At 42.4% G+C, this 19,517-nt stretch overlaps 1 protein-coding gene across 2 annotated transcripts; it reads right to left on the minus strand.

Annotated features, from left to right (window-relative positions):
* Window positions 1-982: 982 nt before the first annotated feature.
* On the minus strand, window positions 983-4,997 carry LOC115113041 (kelch-like protein 31). 2 transcript variants are annotated; one of them, XM_029640240.2, is made up of 3 exons: window positions 4,895-4,997; window positions 2,167-3,372; window positions 983-2,005 (listed from the first exon to the last, which is right to left on the minus strand). In XM_029640240.2, the coding sequence occupies exons 2-3, from the start codon at window positions 3,339-3,341 to the stop codon at window positions 1,273-1,275; spliced, it is 1,908 nt and encodes a 635-aa protein (XP_029496100.2). In that variant the 5' UTR covers window positions 3,342-3,372; window positions 4,895-4,997; the 3' UTR covers window positions 983-1,272. The 2 variants fall into 2 exon arrangements, with proteins under 2 accessions (XP_029496100.2, XP_029496101.2); XM_029640241.2 differs by having other exon boundaries at window positions 2,167-3,369; window positions 4,895-4,995.
* Between the last annotated feature and the right edge of the window lie 14,520 nt (window positions 4,998-19,517).

Below are 19,517 nucleotides of genomic sequence, written 5' to 3' on the forward strand. Positions count from 1 at the left end.
TTAGATTACTTGTTGGTTATCACTGCATTGTCGGAACTAGAAGCACAAGCATTTCGCTACACTTGCATTAACATCTGCTAACCATGTGTATGTGACAAATAAATTTGATTTGATTTGATTTGATTTAATGTTCCAGTATTCACCTTTTTTTTTTACAAAACATATTTGACCACTGTCAAATTCATTTTTGACCCCATTCAACCCTCATCATAACTAGATTCTCCCAGACAGTACATAGGATCATAATTTGACCTATATTGTCACAGCAAAATAATCCTGCAGCAACAGGATTTGAATGTTTAGTCCACAATGTTGCTTGATCGGTGGTTAGGCTATTAGCAGGCCAAAAGTAGCCTACATGAAAAGTGCTGTTAATAAAACCATGTGTTAGTATGGGTTTTCAGTGAATTTATGGGTTTCACTAAGCTCATCTGCATTTCCTGCTATGCAGGCAGATCTCAAAAGAGTGATCAAATTCATCCCAATTCACATAACTGTACTGTGTAGTGTGTTAAATGCTCAAGTAAAAGAAGCAACAAATACTAACCAACAGCACCTACTCCTGGTAGGTAGAATATATCATTTCTTCATGATTTATTAATCCAGCAACAGATTAATTCCTTTACCTTCTGCCTTGACATCTAATTTCAGAGACATTTTCTTTTCAAGTTTGAAATGTTATTTCACAGTTGTATACCTGTATATGATGTTTTAAGTATACAGTATTCCATCATCATATGTCCAGTCTTTGTTTATACTATATACAGTGTATTTAGCTTTATGTTACTGGAAAATAATGATAGTGACATTATAAGGGTTCAATATATGGGCATGTGTATGTGTATTGTACAAATAATGCTGTTACTATTAGCATATATACCGTCAAATAAGTATTATATTGGGAATAACAGCTATGGTCGGTGGAGTATAGGCTCATTCAACTATTATGGCTGAATGGACCCCAAAATAAAATAAATGTTCCCATCATAATAGAAGATTTTAATTAGTCTCACAACACAAAACAACTTCCTGAATTGTCACACATTAAAGCCTTAATAAAAGTAATTAAAACAATTTGAATATATCTGATTCAATTCCAGATTAGTTGCATGCGCGACATTTGTATGTTATCACTTTTTTTCTGACCTTAAGTAGGGATGATCACTTTCTGCATTGAAAGCGATAAAGGATTTTCTGAAATGAACTGGCTAGAGAATTTTTGGTCTTGCTTCCATTAGCAAGTAAACTACTTTTCAAACGACCTACCAGACTCTATATGCTGACTGGCGCAGATAAAACTGAGCTGGACCTGGACTCTCGTGTTTTGCGTGTGGGTATGGTAACGACACAGCATGAGATGCCAACTGTAGCCTCTGGCAACTCATCGTCCTCAGTCCATTCATTGAGGTCAGGGTTATACACCTGGATGCATTTCTTGTACTTCTTCTCAATCTCGTTCCAGCCTCCAAGAAGATAGATCTTATTATTCATGCTGACGATACCAGCAGTGCTCACTCCTGTGTTCAGGGGGGCAGAGTAGCTCCACTGCCCATTGTGAGGGTTGAAACACTCAACAGCTAAGACATCCACCCTCTCTCCACGACCACCCAGCTGGCTGCCACCAATCACGTAAGCCCGTTCTCCGACTGTAGCAGCGGAATGCCAGCCTCTAGGGGAGCTCAAACTGTTCTTATCCTGCCACACATCAGTGGAAGGATCATAGCTGCACACAGCCCTGGAGTACGCATTGTTGATGTAACCACCGCTAACAAGGATTTTGCCATCAATGACGGAGCTGGCGTGGCAGCACCGGGGGATTTCCATGGGGGCTTTCATCTGCCATTGGTTGGAGGAGGGCACGTAGCACTCCATTGAAGCCTGGCATCCATCAGAGTTACGACCACCAATAGCGAACAAGAGGCCATTGAAAGTGTTGAGACTGAAGTGGGTGCGCTTCTGGATCATGTTGGTCAAATGAATCCAGGTGTTGAATCGAGGATCATACCTAATTGCCCCAAAAAATCTATTAGATACATATTATTATTCAATACACAATTGAATGTACAGTACAATAGCCTATCATGGTCTGTGTAATATCGGCCATACTTTAAGAGCAGAGAAAATACATTTACAATAGAATAAGCTTATATAGAATCAAATCCTCACCTGCAGAAGTTGCTGACAGCATGTTTAGCCTGGTTCCTGGCATCATTCTGGTCTTCACCACCAGCAACATAAAGGAAGCAATCCAGGACTGCCACACACTGATTGAAGCTCTTGGCTGGCATCTCTGTGAGCCTATTCCATACATCGTCATCATCCCTGTAGAGGACCTCTTTGCTGAGAGACTTCTCCGTCAAGGCCGGTCGTCCACCCACTGTCAGCATGACCCGGATGCCACCACGTACCTTTGTTCTGCGGGACTGCAGAATATTCTGCTGGTAGGGCAACAGGTGGTAATTCATGGCGTCCACTAGAAGACGATGGCACTCGGGGTCCTGCATCATTCTGGGCACACTCTGGACATGGTTGACCAGGTCCATGGCTGAGATGGTCCCGAAGCGGATGTTGGTCAGAAGATCTGGGGCGTATTTCAGCCTCTTCTCGTTGAAGTCCAACCACTTCATGGCTATCTGAAAGGCTGTAATCTCAGAGGGCAACTGCAGGGAATCATCACTGAGGAAGTCGTTGATCTGCTCGTAAGTGAGCTTCAGGAACTGCTCCATCTCAGAGAACTCTATAAAGTTCTCTCTCATGAACTTCTGGGTGGCCTGCTTTGTTTCTTTGAGGTTGTAGGTGTCGGCGATGTTGGCCACGTACATGCAGTTCTCCGCACTGAGCTCCTGCATGAGGAAGTCGTTGCACATCTTCACCAGGGTGTTGATCTGCAACAACATGGCTGCTGCGATGGTGCTGCCAATGCTGTACAACGACAGGGTTAGTTTCCCTGAGTAGGCGTATGTGATGGCTGTGGCCAGGCCTGTGGGTGAAAGGTCGTTCAGGTCGATCTTTGTGAGGGCGGAATCGCTCTTTAAGATATTCTGAATGTACTCACTGCAGGAGGCCATGACAACTTTGTGGACATCAAAGGACTTTGACTTGGTGGAGACGGTCAGGTCACAGAGGAAACTGTCCTGCCTCATGGTACTAAGACCCTCCAAGAGATTAGGAGCATAAACAGGGTCAGTGACTTCACTTGAGATGCAGCTGAAGCCGTTTCCTCCCTCCAACAAGGTATTCAGCCCATTGATATTATTGATCGGGCTATCCTCGACCATTATGGTTATTTCATTGATATCCCCTTTGTTTTTTTTGGCAGTCTTGTTCTTTTTGGGAGCCATGTCTGCAGCAGAGGGACACAGCCCAGATCTACTGTAAAGAAAATAATAATATGACAGAGAGAGAGCTACCTTTTGATATTAACAATCACAATCGCAACACCAAATGGTAAATAATACATTGAAGGCAAATCTGTACAGTTTACTAAATATTGTCATACAAAATATTGTCAAAATCAGATGTTTAATATAGTAGGTAATAATCATTACCTGTATTTGTGGTTATAAGTAGGTCTGCTTTTAGAAAATATCAGTCAAATCAAATCAAAGTTTATTTGTCACGTGTGACGAATACAACAGGTGTAGTAGACCTTACAGTGAAATGTTTACTTACAGGCTCTAACCAATGGTGCAAAAAAAGCTATTAGGTGAACAATAGGTAAGTAAAGAAATACTGCGCATTTATGCTGCATTTATGCAGTACTGCATACTGCATTTATGCATGTTATATATGTTTCTGATATGTTGCTGCTGCCATTTGACAATGTATGTTGTGGAATAATTGACTAAGTGGTTGAATAAATCAAATCAAATTTGCGCCAAATACAACAGGTGGCTTTACAGTGAAATGCTTACTTATAAGCCCTTAACCAACAATGCAGTTTTTAGAAAAATAAGTGTTAAGAAAGTATATATTCAAATAAACTGTGAATAAGGGAATGAAGTGGCTACATAAGGCTGTCTGAATAATAAATAAAAATTGTATGCATTTATACTGCAATTTGGATATTTTAACCAAAGTTCAACATGTTAATGAAAATGTAACCTTTTTTTCTGACATTTGGAGAGGATTGTGACAAGGGCATTACATTCCCAAACCACGTGAAGGCCTATTCTATCTTAGTTGCATTTTTGGCATTTATATTTAATTCAAATTTAAAGCAATTTTGTTAGGCAATCAACGTCAAGATGATTTCTATAAACTGCCAACTCCCCCCACCCATCAAATAAATTAAAATAACAGTAGGTATAGTAGGACTATACCGGAATAATGCTATAGCCCAAGTCAGCAAGACAACATTCCTCTCTCTGCATCTGTCATGATTTATCAGTACCATGTCCAGGAATAGCAACGCTTGATAGTTCAACCATGACGTTCCTTTTATAGACTTTGTGGCATGAGGACCTGGCCTAATGTCCTTCTAAAAAGTTCTGTTATTATTACGATTTTTTTTTTAAAGAAGTCCTAATGATCAACTAATCAATGAAATAATCCACGTTTGTAGAAATTATAAATGTGAAATAATCGGAAAGGTTAATGAAAAATCCCAAACATTATTGAAAAAGTCATCAGATCTACAGCCAATAATAATACCAGCCTACAATAAAATATTGAGCCTATAGTAGAAACTTGCCTAATTATTTGGAAATCTGATGGAAATACACTGACAATACAACGATGGTTGCAAACTTACACATCAGGCTACTGTAATGTGTCACTGTGCCAATATCAAACCAAACCGGTTGACACACATATAGGCAACTTTTTTCATTGACAGACACAGAGAAAATTCAGTGACATAGGAATAATATGGCCTAAACGGGGACTTACTTACCAAAGATATGAGAAGCCGGTGAAGAAAAGACTTGCACCTCCAGATAGTGTGCAGGAGAGAGAGACTCGCTATACTCAATGGTGCCAGAAGAGCTGAGCAAGCTCCTCCTCTGAGCATATGCGAATAGAAGTATTGCACAATACGTGTGAGGAAGACTCATGAGTTTGGAGACTCTGAAGGCTGAAACCAATCCGACACCCTAACAAGAGTATATTGATTTGTAATATGACAGCTGGGATCACCCTGAATAACTTTTCATATAGTGTAGACTACATTAAATCCATCTTTCTGGCTTGATATCACAGGCCTAGTTGTCAACCAATTTTAATACCTCAAGAGCATCGAGAGCATCCTGACCGGTTGCAGCAACTGCTCGGCATCTGACCATCTTTACTCCACACACAGGGATGCATACAAAGCTCTCCTCCGCCCTCCATTTGGCAAATCTGACCATAATTCTATCCTTCTGATTCCTGCTTACAAGCAAAAACTAAAGCAGGAAGTACCAGTAACTCGCTCAATACGGTAGTGGTCAGATGACGCGGATGCTACACTACAGGACTGTTTTGCTAGCACAGACTAGAATATGTTCCGGGATTCATCCAGTGGCATCTAGGAATACACCACCTCAGTCATCGGCTTCATCAATAAGTGCATCGATGACGTTATCCCCACAGTGACTGTATGTACATATCCCAACCAGAAGCCATGGATTACAGGCAACATCCGCATCGAGCTAAAGGCTAGAGCTGCCGCTTTCAAGGAGCGGGATACAAATCCGGACGCTTATAAGAAACCGCTCTATGCCCTCAGACAATCCATCAAACAAGCAAAGCGTCAATACCGGATTAAGATTGAATCCTACTACACCAGCTCTGACTCTCGTTGGATGTGGCAGGGCTTGAAAACTATTACGGATTAGAAAGAGAAACCAAGATGCGAGCTTCCCAGTGACGCGAGCCTACCAGATGAGCCAAATGCCTTTTATTCTCGTTTTGAGGCAAGCAACACTGAAAGCTGGGATCAAGAGACTGAAAAACAGCTTCTATCTCAAGGCCATCAGACTGTTAAACAGCAATCACTAACATTGAGTGGCTGCTGCCAACATACTGACTCAAATCTCTAGCCACTTTAACAATAAAAAATGGGATGTAATAAATGTATCACTAGTCACTTTAAACAATGCCACTTTATATCATGTTTACATACCCTACATTACTCATCTCATATGTATATACTGTACTCTATACCATCTACTGCACCTTGCCTATGCCGTTCGGCCATCGCTCACCCATATATTTATGTACATATTCTTATTCATTCCTTTACACTTGTGTGTGTAAGGTAGTTGTTGTGAAATTGTTAGATTACTTGTTAGATATTATAGCATGGTCAGAACTAGAAGCACCAAGCATTTCGCTACACTCACATTAACATCTGCTAACCATGTGTATGTGACCAATAACATTTGATTTGATTTGACTCTGGGACTAAACACCTCCCTCTGCAACTGGATCCTGGACTTCCTGACAGGCTGCGCCCAGGTGCTAAGAGTAGGCAACAACACGTCTGCCACGCTGATCCTTAACACTGCGGCCCCTCAGGGGTGTGTACTTAGTCCCCTCCTGTATTCCCTGTTCACCCACGACTGCGTGGCCAAACACGACTCCAACACCATCATTACGTTTTCTGACGATACAACAGTGGTGGGCCTGATCACCGACAAGGATGAGACGGTCCATATGGAGGAGGTCAGAGAACTGGCAGTGTGGTGCAAGGACAACAACCTCTCCCTCAATGTGAGCAAGACAAAGGAGCTGATCGTGGACTACAGGAAAAGGCAGGCCGAACATGCCCCCATTGACATCGACAGGGCTGTAGTGGAGCGGGTCGAAAGTTTCAAGTTCCTTGGTGTCCACATCACCAACGAACTATCATGGTCCAAATATACCAAGACAGTCGTGAACAGGGCATGACAAAACCTTTTCCCCTCAGGAGAGGGTCCCCAGATCCTCAAAAGGTTCTACAGCTGCACCATGGAGAGAATCCTGACCGGTTGCATCACCGCCTTGTATGGCAACTGCTCGGCATCTGACCGTAATGCGCTACAGAGGGTAGTTTGAATGACCCATTACATCACTGGGGCCAAGCTTCCTGCCATCAAGGACCTATATAATAGGCCGTGTCAGAGGAAATCCCATAAAATTGTCAGAGACTCCAGTCACAGTTGCAGTTAAAACTTAAGCTCAAAGAATCAAAGAAGCAAGGAAGGTATTTTAGACGCACTAACAACAAGTGTAATTGCCTGTTTTAATCTGATTCTTTATTGTACAATTACTCACATCCTGGACAGTAATAGATTGACACCAATGATTCAAATTTGGCAGCCCTCGTTTGCTTTGTCGACTGAATCCCAATTATTGTACATCAGGCTACTGATTTACGAAAGAAATCACATGGCCGATTATATTTTAAACACGCATATTGTCTGTAGAGCTGCTTCCTAAATCAATTCATGAAATGCTTGTTTTGTTTGACACTAATGAATGTTTGAAAGAGTTTACAAACAACTATAGTTAAAGTTTACATGGGAGTTTCTTGTGACTGATTGTATGCTGCTGTGTCTGAGAAGGCATTGGGAAGGCACCACTTTAGATTGGATTGGGAGTGTGGAGAAGCAGGGGTAGACATAACAAAGTAAACGTAAATCTGGGACACCCTAATTAGTATGATATGTTACGTTTCATATGGTATGCATTACTTTGTGGATGTCCATCATCCATTTTGTATGATATGTTCCGAATTGCAATTCGTACAATATGTTACGAATTTGCAAAACATATGATATAATAAGAATTCCAAATTGCTGTGGCTAACAGTGACTAGGTGGCTGACGTTAGCTAGGGGGCTAACATTAATTAGGCTAGTGGTTACGGTTAAGGTTAGGGTTATGGGAAGGGTTTTCTAACATGCTAAGTAGTGGCAAAGTAGCTAAAAAGTCGTAAGAGGGTGCAAAGTTGCTAAAATGCAAAAGTTGTCCGTGATGAGTTTTGAACATGCAACCTTTGGGTTGCTAGACAGTCGCTTTATACGCCCACCCCGACCAAGCATCCTACTTTCAATTTTGTCATAAGTAACCTTTGGACTTATGTAACAATACCAAACGTAACATATCACACTAATTTCAGTTTTTCCCAGATTTAAGGTTACTATGTTACATTTACATCTAGCCTATGAGACCAAGTTGGGGTGGAGGAGAGTGTTGGAGGGAAGGGGAGATGCTCTAGTGCTATAATTAACAACCCAGTCAGTTGCCCAACTTGTGGCTGCTGTCTGTCAATTCAGCACTGAGTTGCAGAAACACTTACTGGAATGGTTTTGTTTGAGATAATTATGAATACAGATGTAGCGCTCACCATCTGTCATGTGTGAAGACCTTGTTTAAAGTGTGTGCCTTGTGTTTCTGGGCTGCATGTGGGGGCCTCTGCTGCAAACATGCATGCAGTAGGCTACGTAGGCAGCCACATTTTACAACCGAGGTGGATGCAGGCATTGCCCATTTATAGTTCATAGTAAAAGGAGTAGCCTAGCTGGGCGGGGGGTGTTCCCATACATAGCTCCTTCTCGGAATGCACCTTCAGCAATTCTGACTTTCTAGTCAACCGAAACAAGGATTACCATTTTGGGATGTATGTCAATTTGTTTCAGCTTTCATACACATTTTCATTTGTACTTTTTCACACAAATTCTGCATGATGTCCATGGTAGACCATGATAAGCAATAATGTTGGCCATTAAAATCGTGCAAGGACAGTATTATAATGTATCCTAATCACAGGTGATTGGTGGAACCTTTATTGGGGAGGATGGGCTCATGGTAATGGCTGGAGCGGAATTGGTGGAATGGTATCAAATACATCAAACACATGGTTTTCATGTATTTGATGCAATTCCATTTGCTCCACTCCAGACATAATTATGAGCCACCCTCTCCTCAGCAGCCTCCACTGATCCTAATGTAAACTGAAGGTTTATGCTAAACATTATGGTTTATGCATAGACATCTGTTTATTTACAGATCCTGAAAACCATAAAGAAACTACAGGAGTTGGCTGTAACCCTAGACATTCTTGCAGTAAGACACTCCTATACTTCATTTTTTGTGTTAATATATTATATATAATTTAGCATGAAGAGTTGTGGCTTGCATGCACCGATTTTTAATCAATTGAATGTATGTTTGTCTTGATTCTGATTAGGAGACCGGAATCAGTAAAGCTGGAAACTGTTTGCAGGAGAAGCAGTCAGGCTTATTAGTCAGACACTATAAGAAATTGGTTCCAAAAGAGACCTCAAGGTACTTAACGTACTTGCTTTGACTCATTTGGAATAATTTGTCTGATGATTGTGTCCACTGTCCATTATCAGCACGTTTGAATTTCTCCCTAATACAGCCATACAGACACGGATGATGCTTTGCAGAACAAGTTTTTGAAAACTGAAGTGGAGGTTCAAAACAGCTTAAAGGAGGAGTGCTCAAAACAGTTTCTTGGGTATGACGCTACAAGCTTGGCACACCTGTATTTGGGGAATTTCTCCCTTTCTTCTCTGCAGATCCTTTCAAGCTCTGTCAGGTTGGATGGGGAGCGTTGCTTCACAGCTATTTTCAAAAACGGAAATATCACATTTACATAAGTATTCAGACTCTTTACTCAGTACTTTGTTGAAGAACCTTTGGCAGCAGTTACAGCCTCGAGTCTTCTTGGGTACATTTACATTTAAGTCATTTAGCAGACGCTCTTATCCAGAGCGACTTACAAATTGGTGCATTCACCTTATGACATCCAGTGGAACAGTAGTGCATCTAAATCTTTTAAGGGGGGTGAGAGGGATTACTTTATCCTATCCTAGGTATTCCTTAAAGAGGTGGGGTTTCAGGTGTCTCCGGAAGGTGGTGATTGACTCCGCTGTCCTGGCGTCGTGAGGGAGTTTGTTCCACCATTGGGGGGCCAGAGCAGCGAACAGTTTTGACTGGGCTGAGCGGGAACTGTACTTCCTCAGTGGTAGGGAGGCGAGCAGGCCAGAGGTGGATGAACGCAGTGCCCTTGTTTGGGTGTAGGGCCTGATCAGAGCCTGGAGGTACTGAGGTGCCGTTCCCCTCACAGCTCCGTAGGCAAGCACCATGGTCTTGTAGCGGATGCAAGCTTCAACTGGAAGCCAGTGGAGAGAGCGGAGGAGCGGGGTGACGTGAGAGAACTTGGGAAGGTTGAACACCAGACGGGCTGCGGCGTTCTGGATGAGTTGTAGGGGTTTAATGGCACAGGCAGGGAGCCCAGCCAACAGCGAGTTGCAGTAATCCAGACGGGAGATGACAAGTGCCTGGATTAGGACCTGCGCCGCTTCCTGTGTGAGGCAGGGTCGTACTCTGCGGATGTTGTAGAGCATGAACCTACAGGAACGGGCCACCGCCTTGATGTTAGTTGAGAACGACAGGGTGTTGTCCAGGATCACGCCAAGGTTCTTAGCGCTCTGGGAGGAGGACACAATGGAGTTGTCAACCGTGATGGCGAGATCATGGAACGGGCAGTCCTTCCCCGGGAGGAAGAGCAGCTCCGTCTTGCCGAGGTTCAGCTTGAGGTGGTGATCCGTCATCCACACTGATATGTCTGCCAGACATGCAGAGATGCGATTCGCCACCTGGTCATCAGAAGGGGGAAAGGAGAAGATTAATTGTGTGTCGTCTGCATAGCAATGATAGGAGAGACCGTGTGAGGTTATGACAGAGACAAGTGACTTGGTGTATAGCGAGAATAGGAGAGGGCCTAGAACAGAGCCCTGGGGGACACCAGTGGTGAGAGCACGTGGTGTGGAGACGGATTCTCGCCACGCCACCTGGTAGGAGCGACCTGTCAGGTAGGACGCAATCCAAGCGTGGGCCGCGCCGGAGATGCCCAACTCGGAGAGGGTGGAGAGGAGAATCTGTTGGTTCACAGTATCGAAGGCAGCCGATAGGTCTAGAAGGATGAGAGCAGAGGAGAGAGAGTTAGCTTTAGCAGTGCGGAGCGCCTCCGTGATACAGAGAAGAGCAGTCTCAGTTGAATGACTAGTCTTGAAACCTGACTGATTTGGATCAAGAAGGTCATTCTGAGAGAGATAGCGGGAGAGCTGGCCAAGGACGGCACGTTCAAGAGTTTTGGAGAGAAAAGAAAGAAGGGATACTGGTCTGTAGTTGTTGACATCGGAGGGATCGAGTGTAGGTTTTTTCAGAAGGGGTGCAACTCTCGCTCTCTTGAAGACGGAACCTTGGCACACCTGCATTTAGGGAGTTTCTCCCCTTCTTTTCTGCAGATCCTCTCAAGCTCTGTTAGGTTGGTTGGGGAGCGTTGCTCCACAGCTATTTTCAGGTCTCTTCAGAGATGTTCGATTGGGTTCAAGTCCCCAGGCTCTGGCTGGGCCACTCAAGGACATTCAGAGACTTGTCCCGAAGCCACTCCTGCGTTGTATTTGCTGTGTGCCTAGGGCCGTTGTCCTGTTGGAAGGTGAACCTTCGCTGAACTCTTGAGCGCCCTGGAGCAGGTTTTCATCAAGGATCTCTCTGTACTTTGCTCTGTTCATCTTTCTCTTGATCCTGACTGGTCTCCCAGTCCCTGTCGTTGAATCCCCACACCATGATGCTGCCTACCATGCTTCACGGTAGGGTTGGCACCAGGTTTCCTCCAGATGTGACTCTTGGTATTCAGGCCAAAGTGTTCAATCTTGGTTTCATCAGACCAGTGAATCTTGTTTCTCATGGTCTGAGGGTCCTTTAGGTGCCTTTTGGCAAACTCCAAGTGGGCTGTCATGTGCCTTTTACTGAGGAGTGGCTTCTGTCTGACCACTCTACCATAAAGGCCTGATTGGTGGAGTACTGCAGAGGAGATGGTTGTCCTTCTGGAAGGTTCTCCCATCTCCACAGAGGAACTCTGGTAGCCTTTCAGGGTGACCAAGAGTTTCTTGGTCACCTCCCCGACCAAGGCCCTTCTCCCCGGATTGCTCAGTTTGGCCAGGCGGCCAGCTCTAGGAAGAGTCTTGGTGGTTCCAAACTTCTTCCATTTAGGAATGATGGAGGCCACTGTGTTCTTGGGGACCTTCAATGCTGAAAACTTTTTTTGGTACCCTTCTGCAGATCTGTGCCTCGACACAAGCCTGTTTCGGAGCTCTACAGACAATTCCTTCGATGTCATGGCTTGGTTTTTGCTCTGACATGCATTGTCAAATGTGGTACCTTATATAGACAGGTGTGTGCCTTTCCAAATCATGTCCAATCAATTTAATTATGCACAGATGGACCCCAATCATGTTGTAGAAACATCTCAAGGATGATCAATGGAAACAGGATGCACCTGAGATCAATTCCGAGTCTCATACCAAAGGGTCTGAATACTTACGTCAATAAGTTATTTCTGGTTTTTATGTTTAATCAATGTGCAAAAATGTCTAAAAACCTGTTTTGCTTTGTCATTATGAACCAGAAGAGGCAGGTCTATTCTGGTTCCATGTGCTTTTCTGCCAACCATGATGTCCTTGTACCAGCAATGTATCCGGGAACTGCAGAACAGTGACTGCGAGTATGGCTCAGGCAGGGAACCAGAGCTGACTCAGCCAGTACTAGAGCACTGTACACCTGATCAGCTGCTTCATTTTGAAGAGTGCAACCCGGTAAGAATCCCAGTCTTAGGCTGATTTTGAAGAGTCCTGATTTAAGTGTTGTGCCTGTAAGGGTTAATTCTGGAAAGACCTCTGATAACCTAACTTGACCCATACTTAACCCATAATCTAACTTGATCCATTCTTGACCTATACCCTAACTTGACCCATAGATGGGTAAAATGTATGCATTACTGTAAGTCGCTTTGGATAAAAATGTCTGCTAAATGGCATATATTTATTATTATATTTACCCCTGCATGCCTACTCACAAGTACTTCCTGTATATCTGATAGGATTGCATAGGTAATGGCTTCACCTTGGCATGTGATAGGCTTGGTGATGTTTTTTCATGTTTCTTACACCAAGTTCTTCCACCTCATTGCTGTGAATAGTGATGGCTTAGATTTGTAAGGTTTTGTAAGAAATATTTTGTCAGTATCTACTGTGAGCAGATTTGTCGTTGCGACTGATCAGCCAATGCTCTCTGACAGGTGTACGTTGGATTGACTGATCACTTATGGGAAAATCACTGTCAGCAAGACTTTAGGAATACCCAGCTGGAAGAGTACGAGTCCTGGAGAGAGATGCACATGAGGCGATATGAGGAAAGAGAGTGGAAGCTCCAAAGACTGACAAAAACCATAGCCTCTGCCCATTCAGGAAAACTCAAAGTTGTGTGAAGTTGCTGTTTATGTATAATTGTATTACTTTTTTATTGATTAATATAATTCACAGGAAATCTTTATCGTTCAAGCTCTTGTACAGGTCAAAACGGAGCCCTAGCTATCTTACCAATCAGCCATGTGATTGGTAAGTTGCTCAGTTGATGTTCATTTGTTACTCTATTTTTCAACTGAGATTCTCCTCTTCTTTACAAACTCCGGTCACAGTTTGAAGTTACTTATTTGTATTTATTTAACCTTTATTTTAAGAGGGAAGACATATTGAGACCTAGGTCTCTTTATCAAATGCACCGTATATAATACAACATAAATATACACATAAAACACAATATATACTGTATAGACAGTACCAGTCAAAAGTTTGGACACACCTACTAATTCCACTTTTTTTTTTTTCATGTGTCTCAAGCAAAACACCCCCACACAATCACACCTCCTCCTCCACTCTTTACGGTGGGAACCACACATGCAGAGATCATCTGTTTACCTACTCTGTTTCTCACAAAGACATGGTGGTTGGAACCAAAAATCTCACATTTGGACTCATCAGACCAAAGGAAAGATTTCCACTGGTCTAATGTCCATTGCTCATGTTTCTTGGCACAAGTCTCTTCTTATTGGTGTCCTTTGGTAGTTTTATGTGTGCAGCAATTCGATCATGAAGGCTTGATTCACATAGTCTCCACTGAACAGTTGATGTTGAGATTTGGCTGTTGAACTCTGTGAAGTATTTATTTGGGCTGCAATCTGAGGTGCAGTTATTCTAATGAACTTATCCTCTGCGGCAGAGGTAACTCTGGCTATTCCTATCCTGTGGCGGTCCTTATGAGAGCTAGTTTCATCATAGCACTTGATTGTTTTTGTGACTGCACTTGAAGAAACTTTCAAAGTGCTTGACATTTACTGCATTGACTGATAGTCATGTCTTGAAGTAATGATTGACTGTCATTTCTCTTTACTAATTTGAGCTGTTCATGCCATAATATGGACTTGGCCTTTTACCAAGAAGAGATATTTTCTGTATACCCACCCTACCATGTCACAACACAACTGATTGGCTGAAATGCATTAAGAAGGAAAGAAATTCCACATATTAACTTTTAACAAGGCACACCTGTTAATTGAAATGCATTCCAGGTGACTATCTCATGAAACTGGTTGAGAGAATGCCAAGAGTGTGCAAAGCTGTCATCAAGGTAAAAGGTGGTTACTTTGAAGAATCTCAAATCTCAAATCTATTTGGATTTGTTTAACACTTTTTTTGGTTACTACATGATTACATATGTGTTATTTTATAGTTTTGATGTCTTCACTATTATTATACAATGTAGGAAATAGTAAAATAAAGAAAAACCCTTGAATGAGTATGTGTGTCCTAACCTTCGACTGGTATTGTATTTATATGAAAATACAAAAACACAGACACGGGAATGTCACGGACCAGGGCACAGCGTACGTAGAGTTCCACATGTTTAATCAGATGAAACTCACAATAATAATAAACAGCAAACGAAACGTGCCGTTCTGTAGAGCTCACAGTTATCAACACAAAAACAAGATCCCACAAAAAACAGTGAGGAATGGCTGCCTAAATATGATCCCCAATCAGAGACAATGATAAACTCTGATTGGGAACCATACCAGGCCAACATAGAAATCAACACACTAGATCACCCACCCTAGTCACACCTCGACCCAACCAAAATAGAGAATAAAAGGCTCTCTATGGTCAGGGCGTGACAGGGAAGCACAAAAAAACCATCACAAATCACCCATAATGACAGTTACATTCCTCAAACAAATAATTCCCCAATCAATATTTTCCCCCGAACTGCACCAAAACATCAAGATAAAGTGACTTGGCAACAGTTGGACCAGTTGTTTTCAAGTGACGTGAGCAAGACTACTCAAAAATAATGGCCAGGCACTGGGTTAACAAAGACATGGCCATCTGTCCTCCGACCATCTGAGGCTGTGAATTGGTCTGGGGTGAAACTAGCTACAGGGCTAAATGAGACCCTTTCAATTTGTCAGAGTCCTCGTTGGCATTGTCGGGCTAGAGTTTGTTTATTAAAATATGAGAGGATCCTAACAGGGTTGGGGTCAATTCTGAACTGAGTTGCGAATTGCTATTTAATTCCAATATCAATTCACACCTCACAGGAAACAGAATGTTTTAATTGAGTTTGAATGAAAGGAAGTAGAATTTAATTCAATTAAATTCATTTGGATTATTTATTATACACATCACCATTTACATTTTTATTTTGACATCATGTATTCTTACCAATACCATGTAGCATAAGGTAGTGTTTTCTCATGTCATTGAACTTATTCGTTTTTCATTGGTGGCCCAAAAACATCTGACCATGGACAACGTTTGTTTTACTCCCCCAAATGAAAATGATCAGCAACAGTAGCTAAGCAGGGTCATAACATGGCTTATAGAGATTGATGTGATGGTGCTGGCTGAAATACCTTTGAGGTTTCATTCTGGTTAGAGACGGCACGCTTGTCCTCGGTCTGATTTCCACTGGTGGTGTACATAGTCTCTGCTCTGCCTTTACTCTGACATCTGTAGCATGCCGTTATTTCAGGCTCAGTGGAACATCAACAAATCATCCTAACAGACATTGTACACTAGACTAATTTGACATCATTTGGCAGTGTCAATACAACAGAAATGGTTCATTAACAGAAATTGCTGATGGTGCTTTCGAACAGATGCTATTCAAAAACAGGACACTATTGTGGCATCGATATAAGTCAGAAACAATTATTCTAGTGTAAAAATTTACTGAAGTGTAAATAGGATAATTTGGGTCACAAAGTCAGTCTTGTCTAAAACGGAGTTTGTGACATCCGTGTGTCACAACGGGTAAATTAAGGTCTGGATTTGATTTGACAATTTCCATTTGCCCACTAACATGCGGTGAACAGCTGCGGTGATTGCTCTCTATCTAATAGCATAGACAGTGAGACAGACCTGCCAAGCAGCTCCTACTTTGTTTACATAAGACAACACATTGCACATTTTTTTACTTGAGAAATACTGCACCAAACTCTTTAGTTAGAACCTCCGGTATTGGAGTTGTTGGTTCTGTGGGTTGGGCGGATGGGGCACCAGCATCCTCCTCCTGAATCCTCCTCACGATGTGTCGTGTTATTATGTGACTATCATTAAATGTGAAGACTGTATATTATCAAATCAATTCTCTAAGTGTAATTTAATTACGCGATTAAACTAATCATGTAACTTTAATTAACTAGGAAGTCAGGGGCACCATGGAAAAATGATGTTTACAGAGTGTCAATTTCCTGAATATAACTCTAGATCTTTTCGACAGGTTGCGTTCCTAGTTGATACATCAGGCATACCCATGTTGTCGCATAGAATAGATGTTCCGTGGCTTTTGGGATTCTTCGTCCTAGGCTACATACATTTCCAGCTGCAGACTGAAAAGGCCTCATCTAAGATTTGTTCCTTCTGTGGCAATGTTTTAAAGTTCAACCATTTCTAGCGTGTAGCCAACGCTACATTCTGTATGGTCTTAGAAATGAAACCATTTGCAACCTTAGATTACACCGTGGTTTGCGTGGTCTGGTGTGAATTGCGTCACGGGGGATTTTATACTTGGGTAGAAAAGGGCCCTTCTCATCGTGTTTGTGCCCACCTGGGAGTGGCTACTGACTGTGCATAAGTTACCATAAAACAACCAATTCTTATTTAGAAGACTACATCACATTGTTAGATTTTCAAGTATTCTTATACTTATTCATTCATTTTATACAACATTCAGATGTAAACCTGACAGCTGGGAAATTTACACTTTAGGAGATACAGTTATGTGTGATTCCTGTCCTTCATGGGATCACCAAATGAAACACACTCGACATGACTGTCCCTTAATGTCCCTTAAGTGTCCACGGACCATTCCAACGCTCTCAAAAATATACATATTGTTTAATTCTCCCATTTTGGGGATTAGGAGTTTTGGCAGGAGAAGCACTTTGTTCTCCATAGACTCGCCCTCAATACTCTCCCTCAATACAGCATGGCAGTTTCTACCAGGTATTTATGACCGTTGTAAAACCTGATGTTGGAGAGCGAGTGAGAGAGGGGGGGAGCCACGATATACACCCCAAAAGGGCCATGTCATGAAACCGGGGTCCTTGGGATATGTTGCCTCCTCTGGATTTGAGGTTTTACCAATGCCTTGCCCAGCTCCTCGACAAAGAGCCAACTGGAGCTTCCCTCTATTCCAATCTGGGTTCAACGCCATGACAAACGCTGTCACGACTTCCGCCGAAGTCGGTCCCTCTCCTTGTTCGGGCGGCGTTCGGCGGTTGACCTCACCGGCCTTCTAACCATCGCCGATCCACTTTTCATTTTCCATTTGTTTTGTCTTTGTCTTACACACCTGATTTCAATCCCCCAATTACTTTTTCATTATTTAACCCTCTGTTCCCCCATGTTTGTTTGTGAGTGATTGTTTCTTGTATTGCGGTCCGTTATGTGTTGACGTGTATTGTATTATTGTTGAGTAAATTACGTACATTACTCTTACCTGCTGTCCTGCGCCTGACTCATCTACACCAGCTACACACAGACGCATTAAAAACACGTTGTACCCCGAGATGTCCAAGATGTTGAAGAATATCACAAGTGGGCAGCGTAGGGTTCTTCTTTGCAGCTGTAGTCAGTCACTAGCTTGTCTAAATTGTCCACCCATCCTTTTGTGGCATTGTAATCCATTTTGATTTCTGGTTTTTGATGTTCCTGGCCACAGATTCTCCCATCCCTATGCAGCATACTCATGAGTACCACATTTGTGCCATTCTTTGGCACGTAGGACACTATGGACTTGTTGGCCGTGAACACAAACTTAGAGGAATTGATAGGCCTGTTCCATGTATTCAACAGTTAAGGTGGGAGCTCTGGCTTGTTTTTTTTATACTGTTGCTACCATCGTCAGATTTCTCTTGAGGAGCTCCGGTCCCAGCTTGCGAATTAAAAAAGTTATCACGTGATGTTGTGGCCATGGAGTCCCTTTGTCACGTTCAGGACAACCTGCATCCCTTGGTTCTTCTCAGAGGCTCCTCCATCTTGCTTCCTCGTATACACTTGCAAGTTCCATGCATACGATGAAGCAGCGTCACAGGCAGCCCAGATCTTGATTCCGTATTTTGCGGGTTTAGATGGTATATACTGCCTGAAGGGGCAGCGGCCCCTAAATGGCATAAGCTGCTCATCAACAGTAACGTTGGGCCCAGGGTTGCAAAACAGGGGAAGGCGGTCCACCCACTTGTCACACACTGACCTGATTGCAGCTAGCTTGTCTCTCTGCCGTCGTATTAGTTGTGTCCCTCCTCCAATTTGCACCTGGCTGGGGTAGAGTGTGGGAAAGTACTGCATTTTTTAAACAACGTATTGAAATAATGTATTGTAATGACATTGTGCAAGTTCCCGCAAGACATTGTGTAGTTTCACACACTATACAAAGGGTAAAGAGTGCGAGAAAAGCGGGAGAAAGGCAGGTTCTTGGTGCTATGTTGGAACAGCAGGCCCAGGGAGGAGGAAGACAGAGTGAAGGCACACACACACTTTTCCACACTTTTATTACCCTCAGGTCCAGTGGACCCAAACACCACATATGTAAAATAAATGTGTAGGAGGGTGCATAGTGTGCACTTAATGAAAATGTGTTATTTTACATGTTCTTCACAGAAAATGTGCCGGGTGGTTGAGATAATTTTGACAACCAATTTTAAATTAAATTAAAAATATGAATTTTGTTTGGCATATTTTATTTCTCAACCAATGCCATTTAATAAAATTATAATTTGGTTTTCATTGTCGGACTCCTGTATTTTGAAAACCAGGAAGTGAATTTTAGCAAAACCGAACCTCATTAATAACATGTTTTCAGTACTAATTGTGCATAAAATGGGAAATTACAAGACTGTAAAATGTTGTTGACGTCTAAAACATTTTGGAATTATGAAATTATTAAATTGTTGCTTCATAATTTTAGGAACTCGTGAAAAATATGCTCTACCAGGTGGTTGAGTTGCCCATTAAAGGAATGCTATTTACGCAAAGCTAGCTATTATGGACAATTTTTTGGTCTGTGCAAATACACACACATTTTCATATTCATATCAGTATTTACAGCACGTTTTGTACATAGTCCTCCCATTTTAGAGAACCAAAGGTATTTGGACAATTCACTTGTGTATTAAAGTAGTCA

This window comes from Oncorhynchus nerka, linkage group LG28, assembly GCF_034236695.1.
Source record: "Oncorhynchus nerka isolate Pitt River linkage group LG28, Oner_Uvic_2.0, whole genome shotgun sequence".
Taxonomy (NCBI): domain Eukaryota; kingdom Metazoa; phylum Chordata; class Actinopteri; order Salmoniformes; family Salmonidae; genus Oncorhynchus; species Oncorhynchus nerka.

Coding starts and splice junctions, on each gene's coding strand:
- LOC115113041 (XM_029640240.2), bottom strand. CDS start 3,341: ATGGCTCCCAAAAAGAACAAGACTGCCAAAAAAAACAAAGGGGATATC. Junction 2,006..2,166: donor GCTGTCAGCAACTTCTGCAG/GTGAGGATTTGA, acceptor TGGGGCAATTAG/GTATGATCCTCGATTCAACA.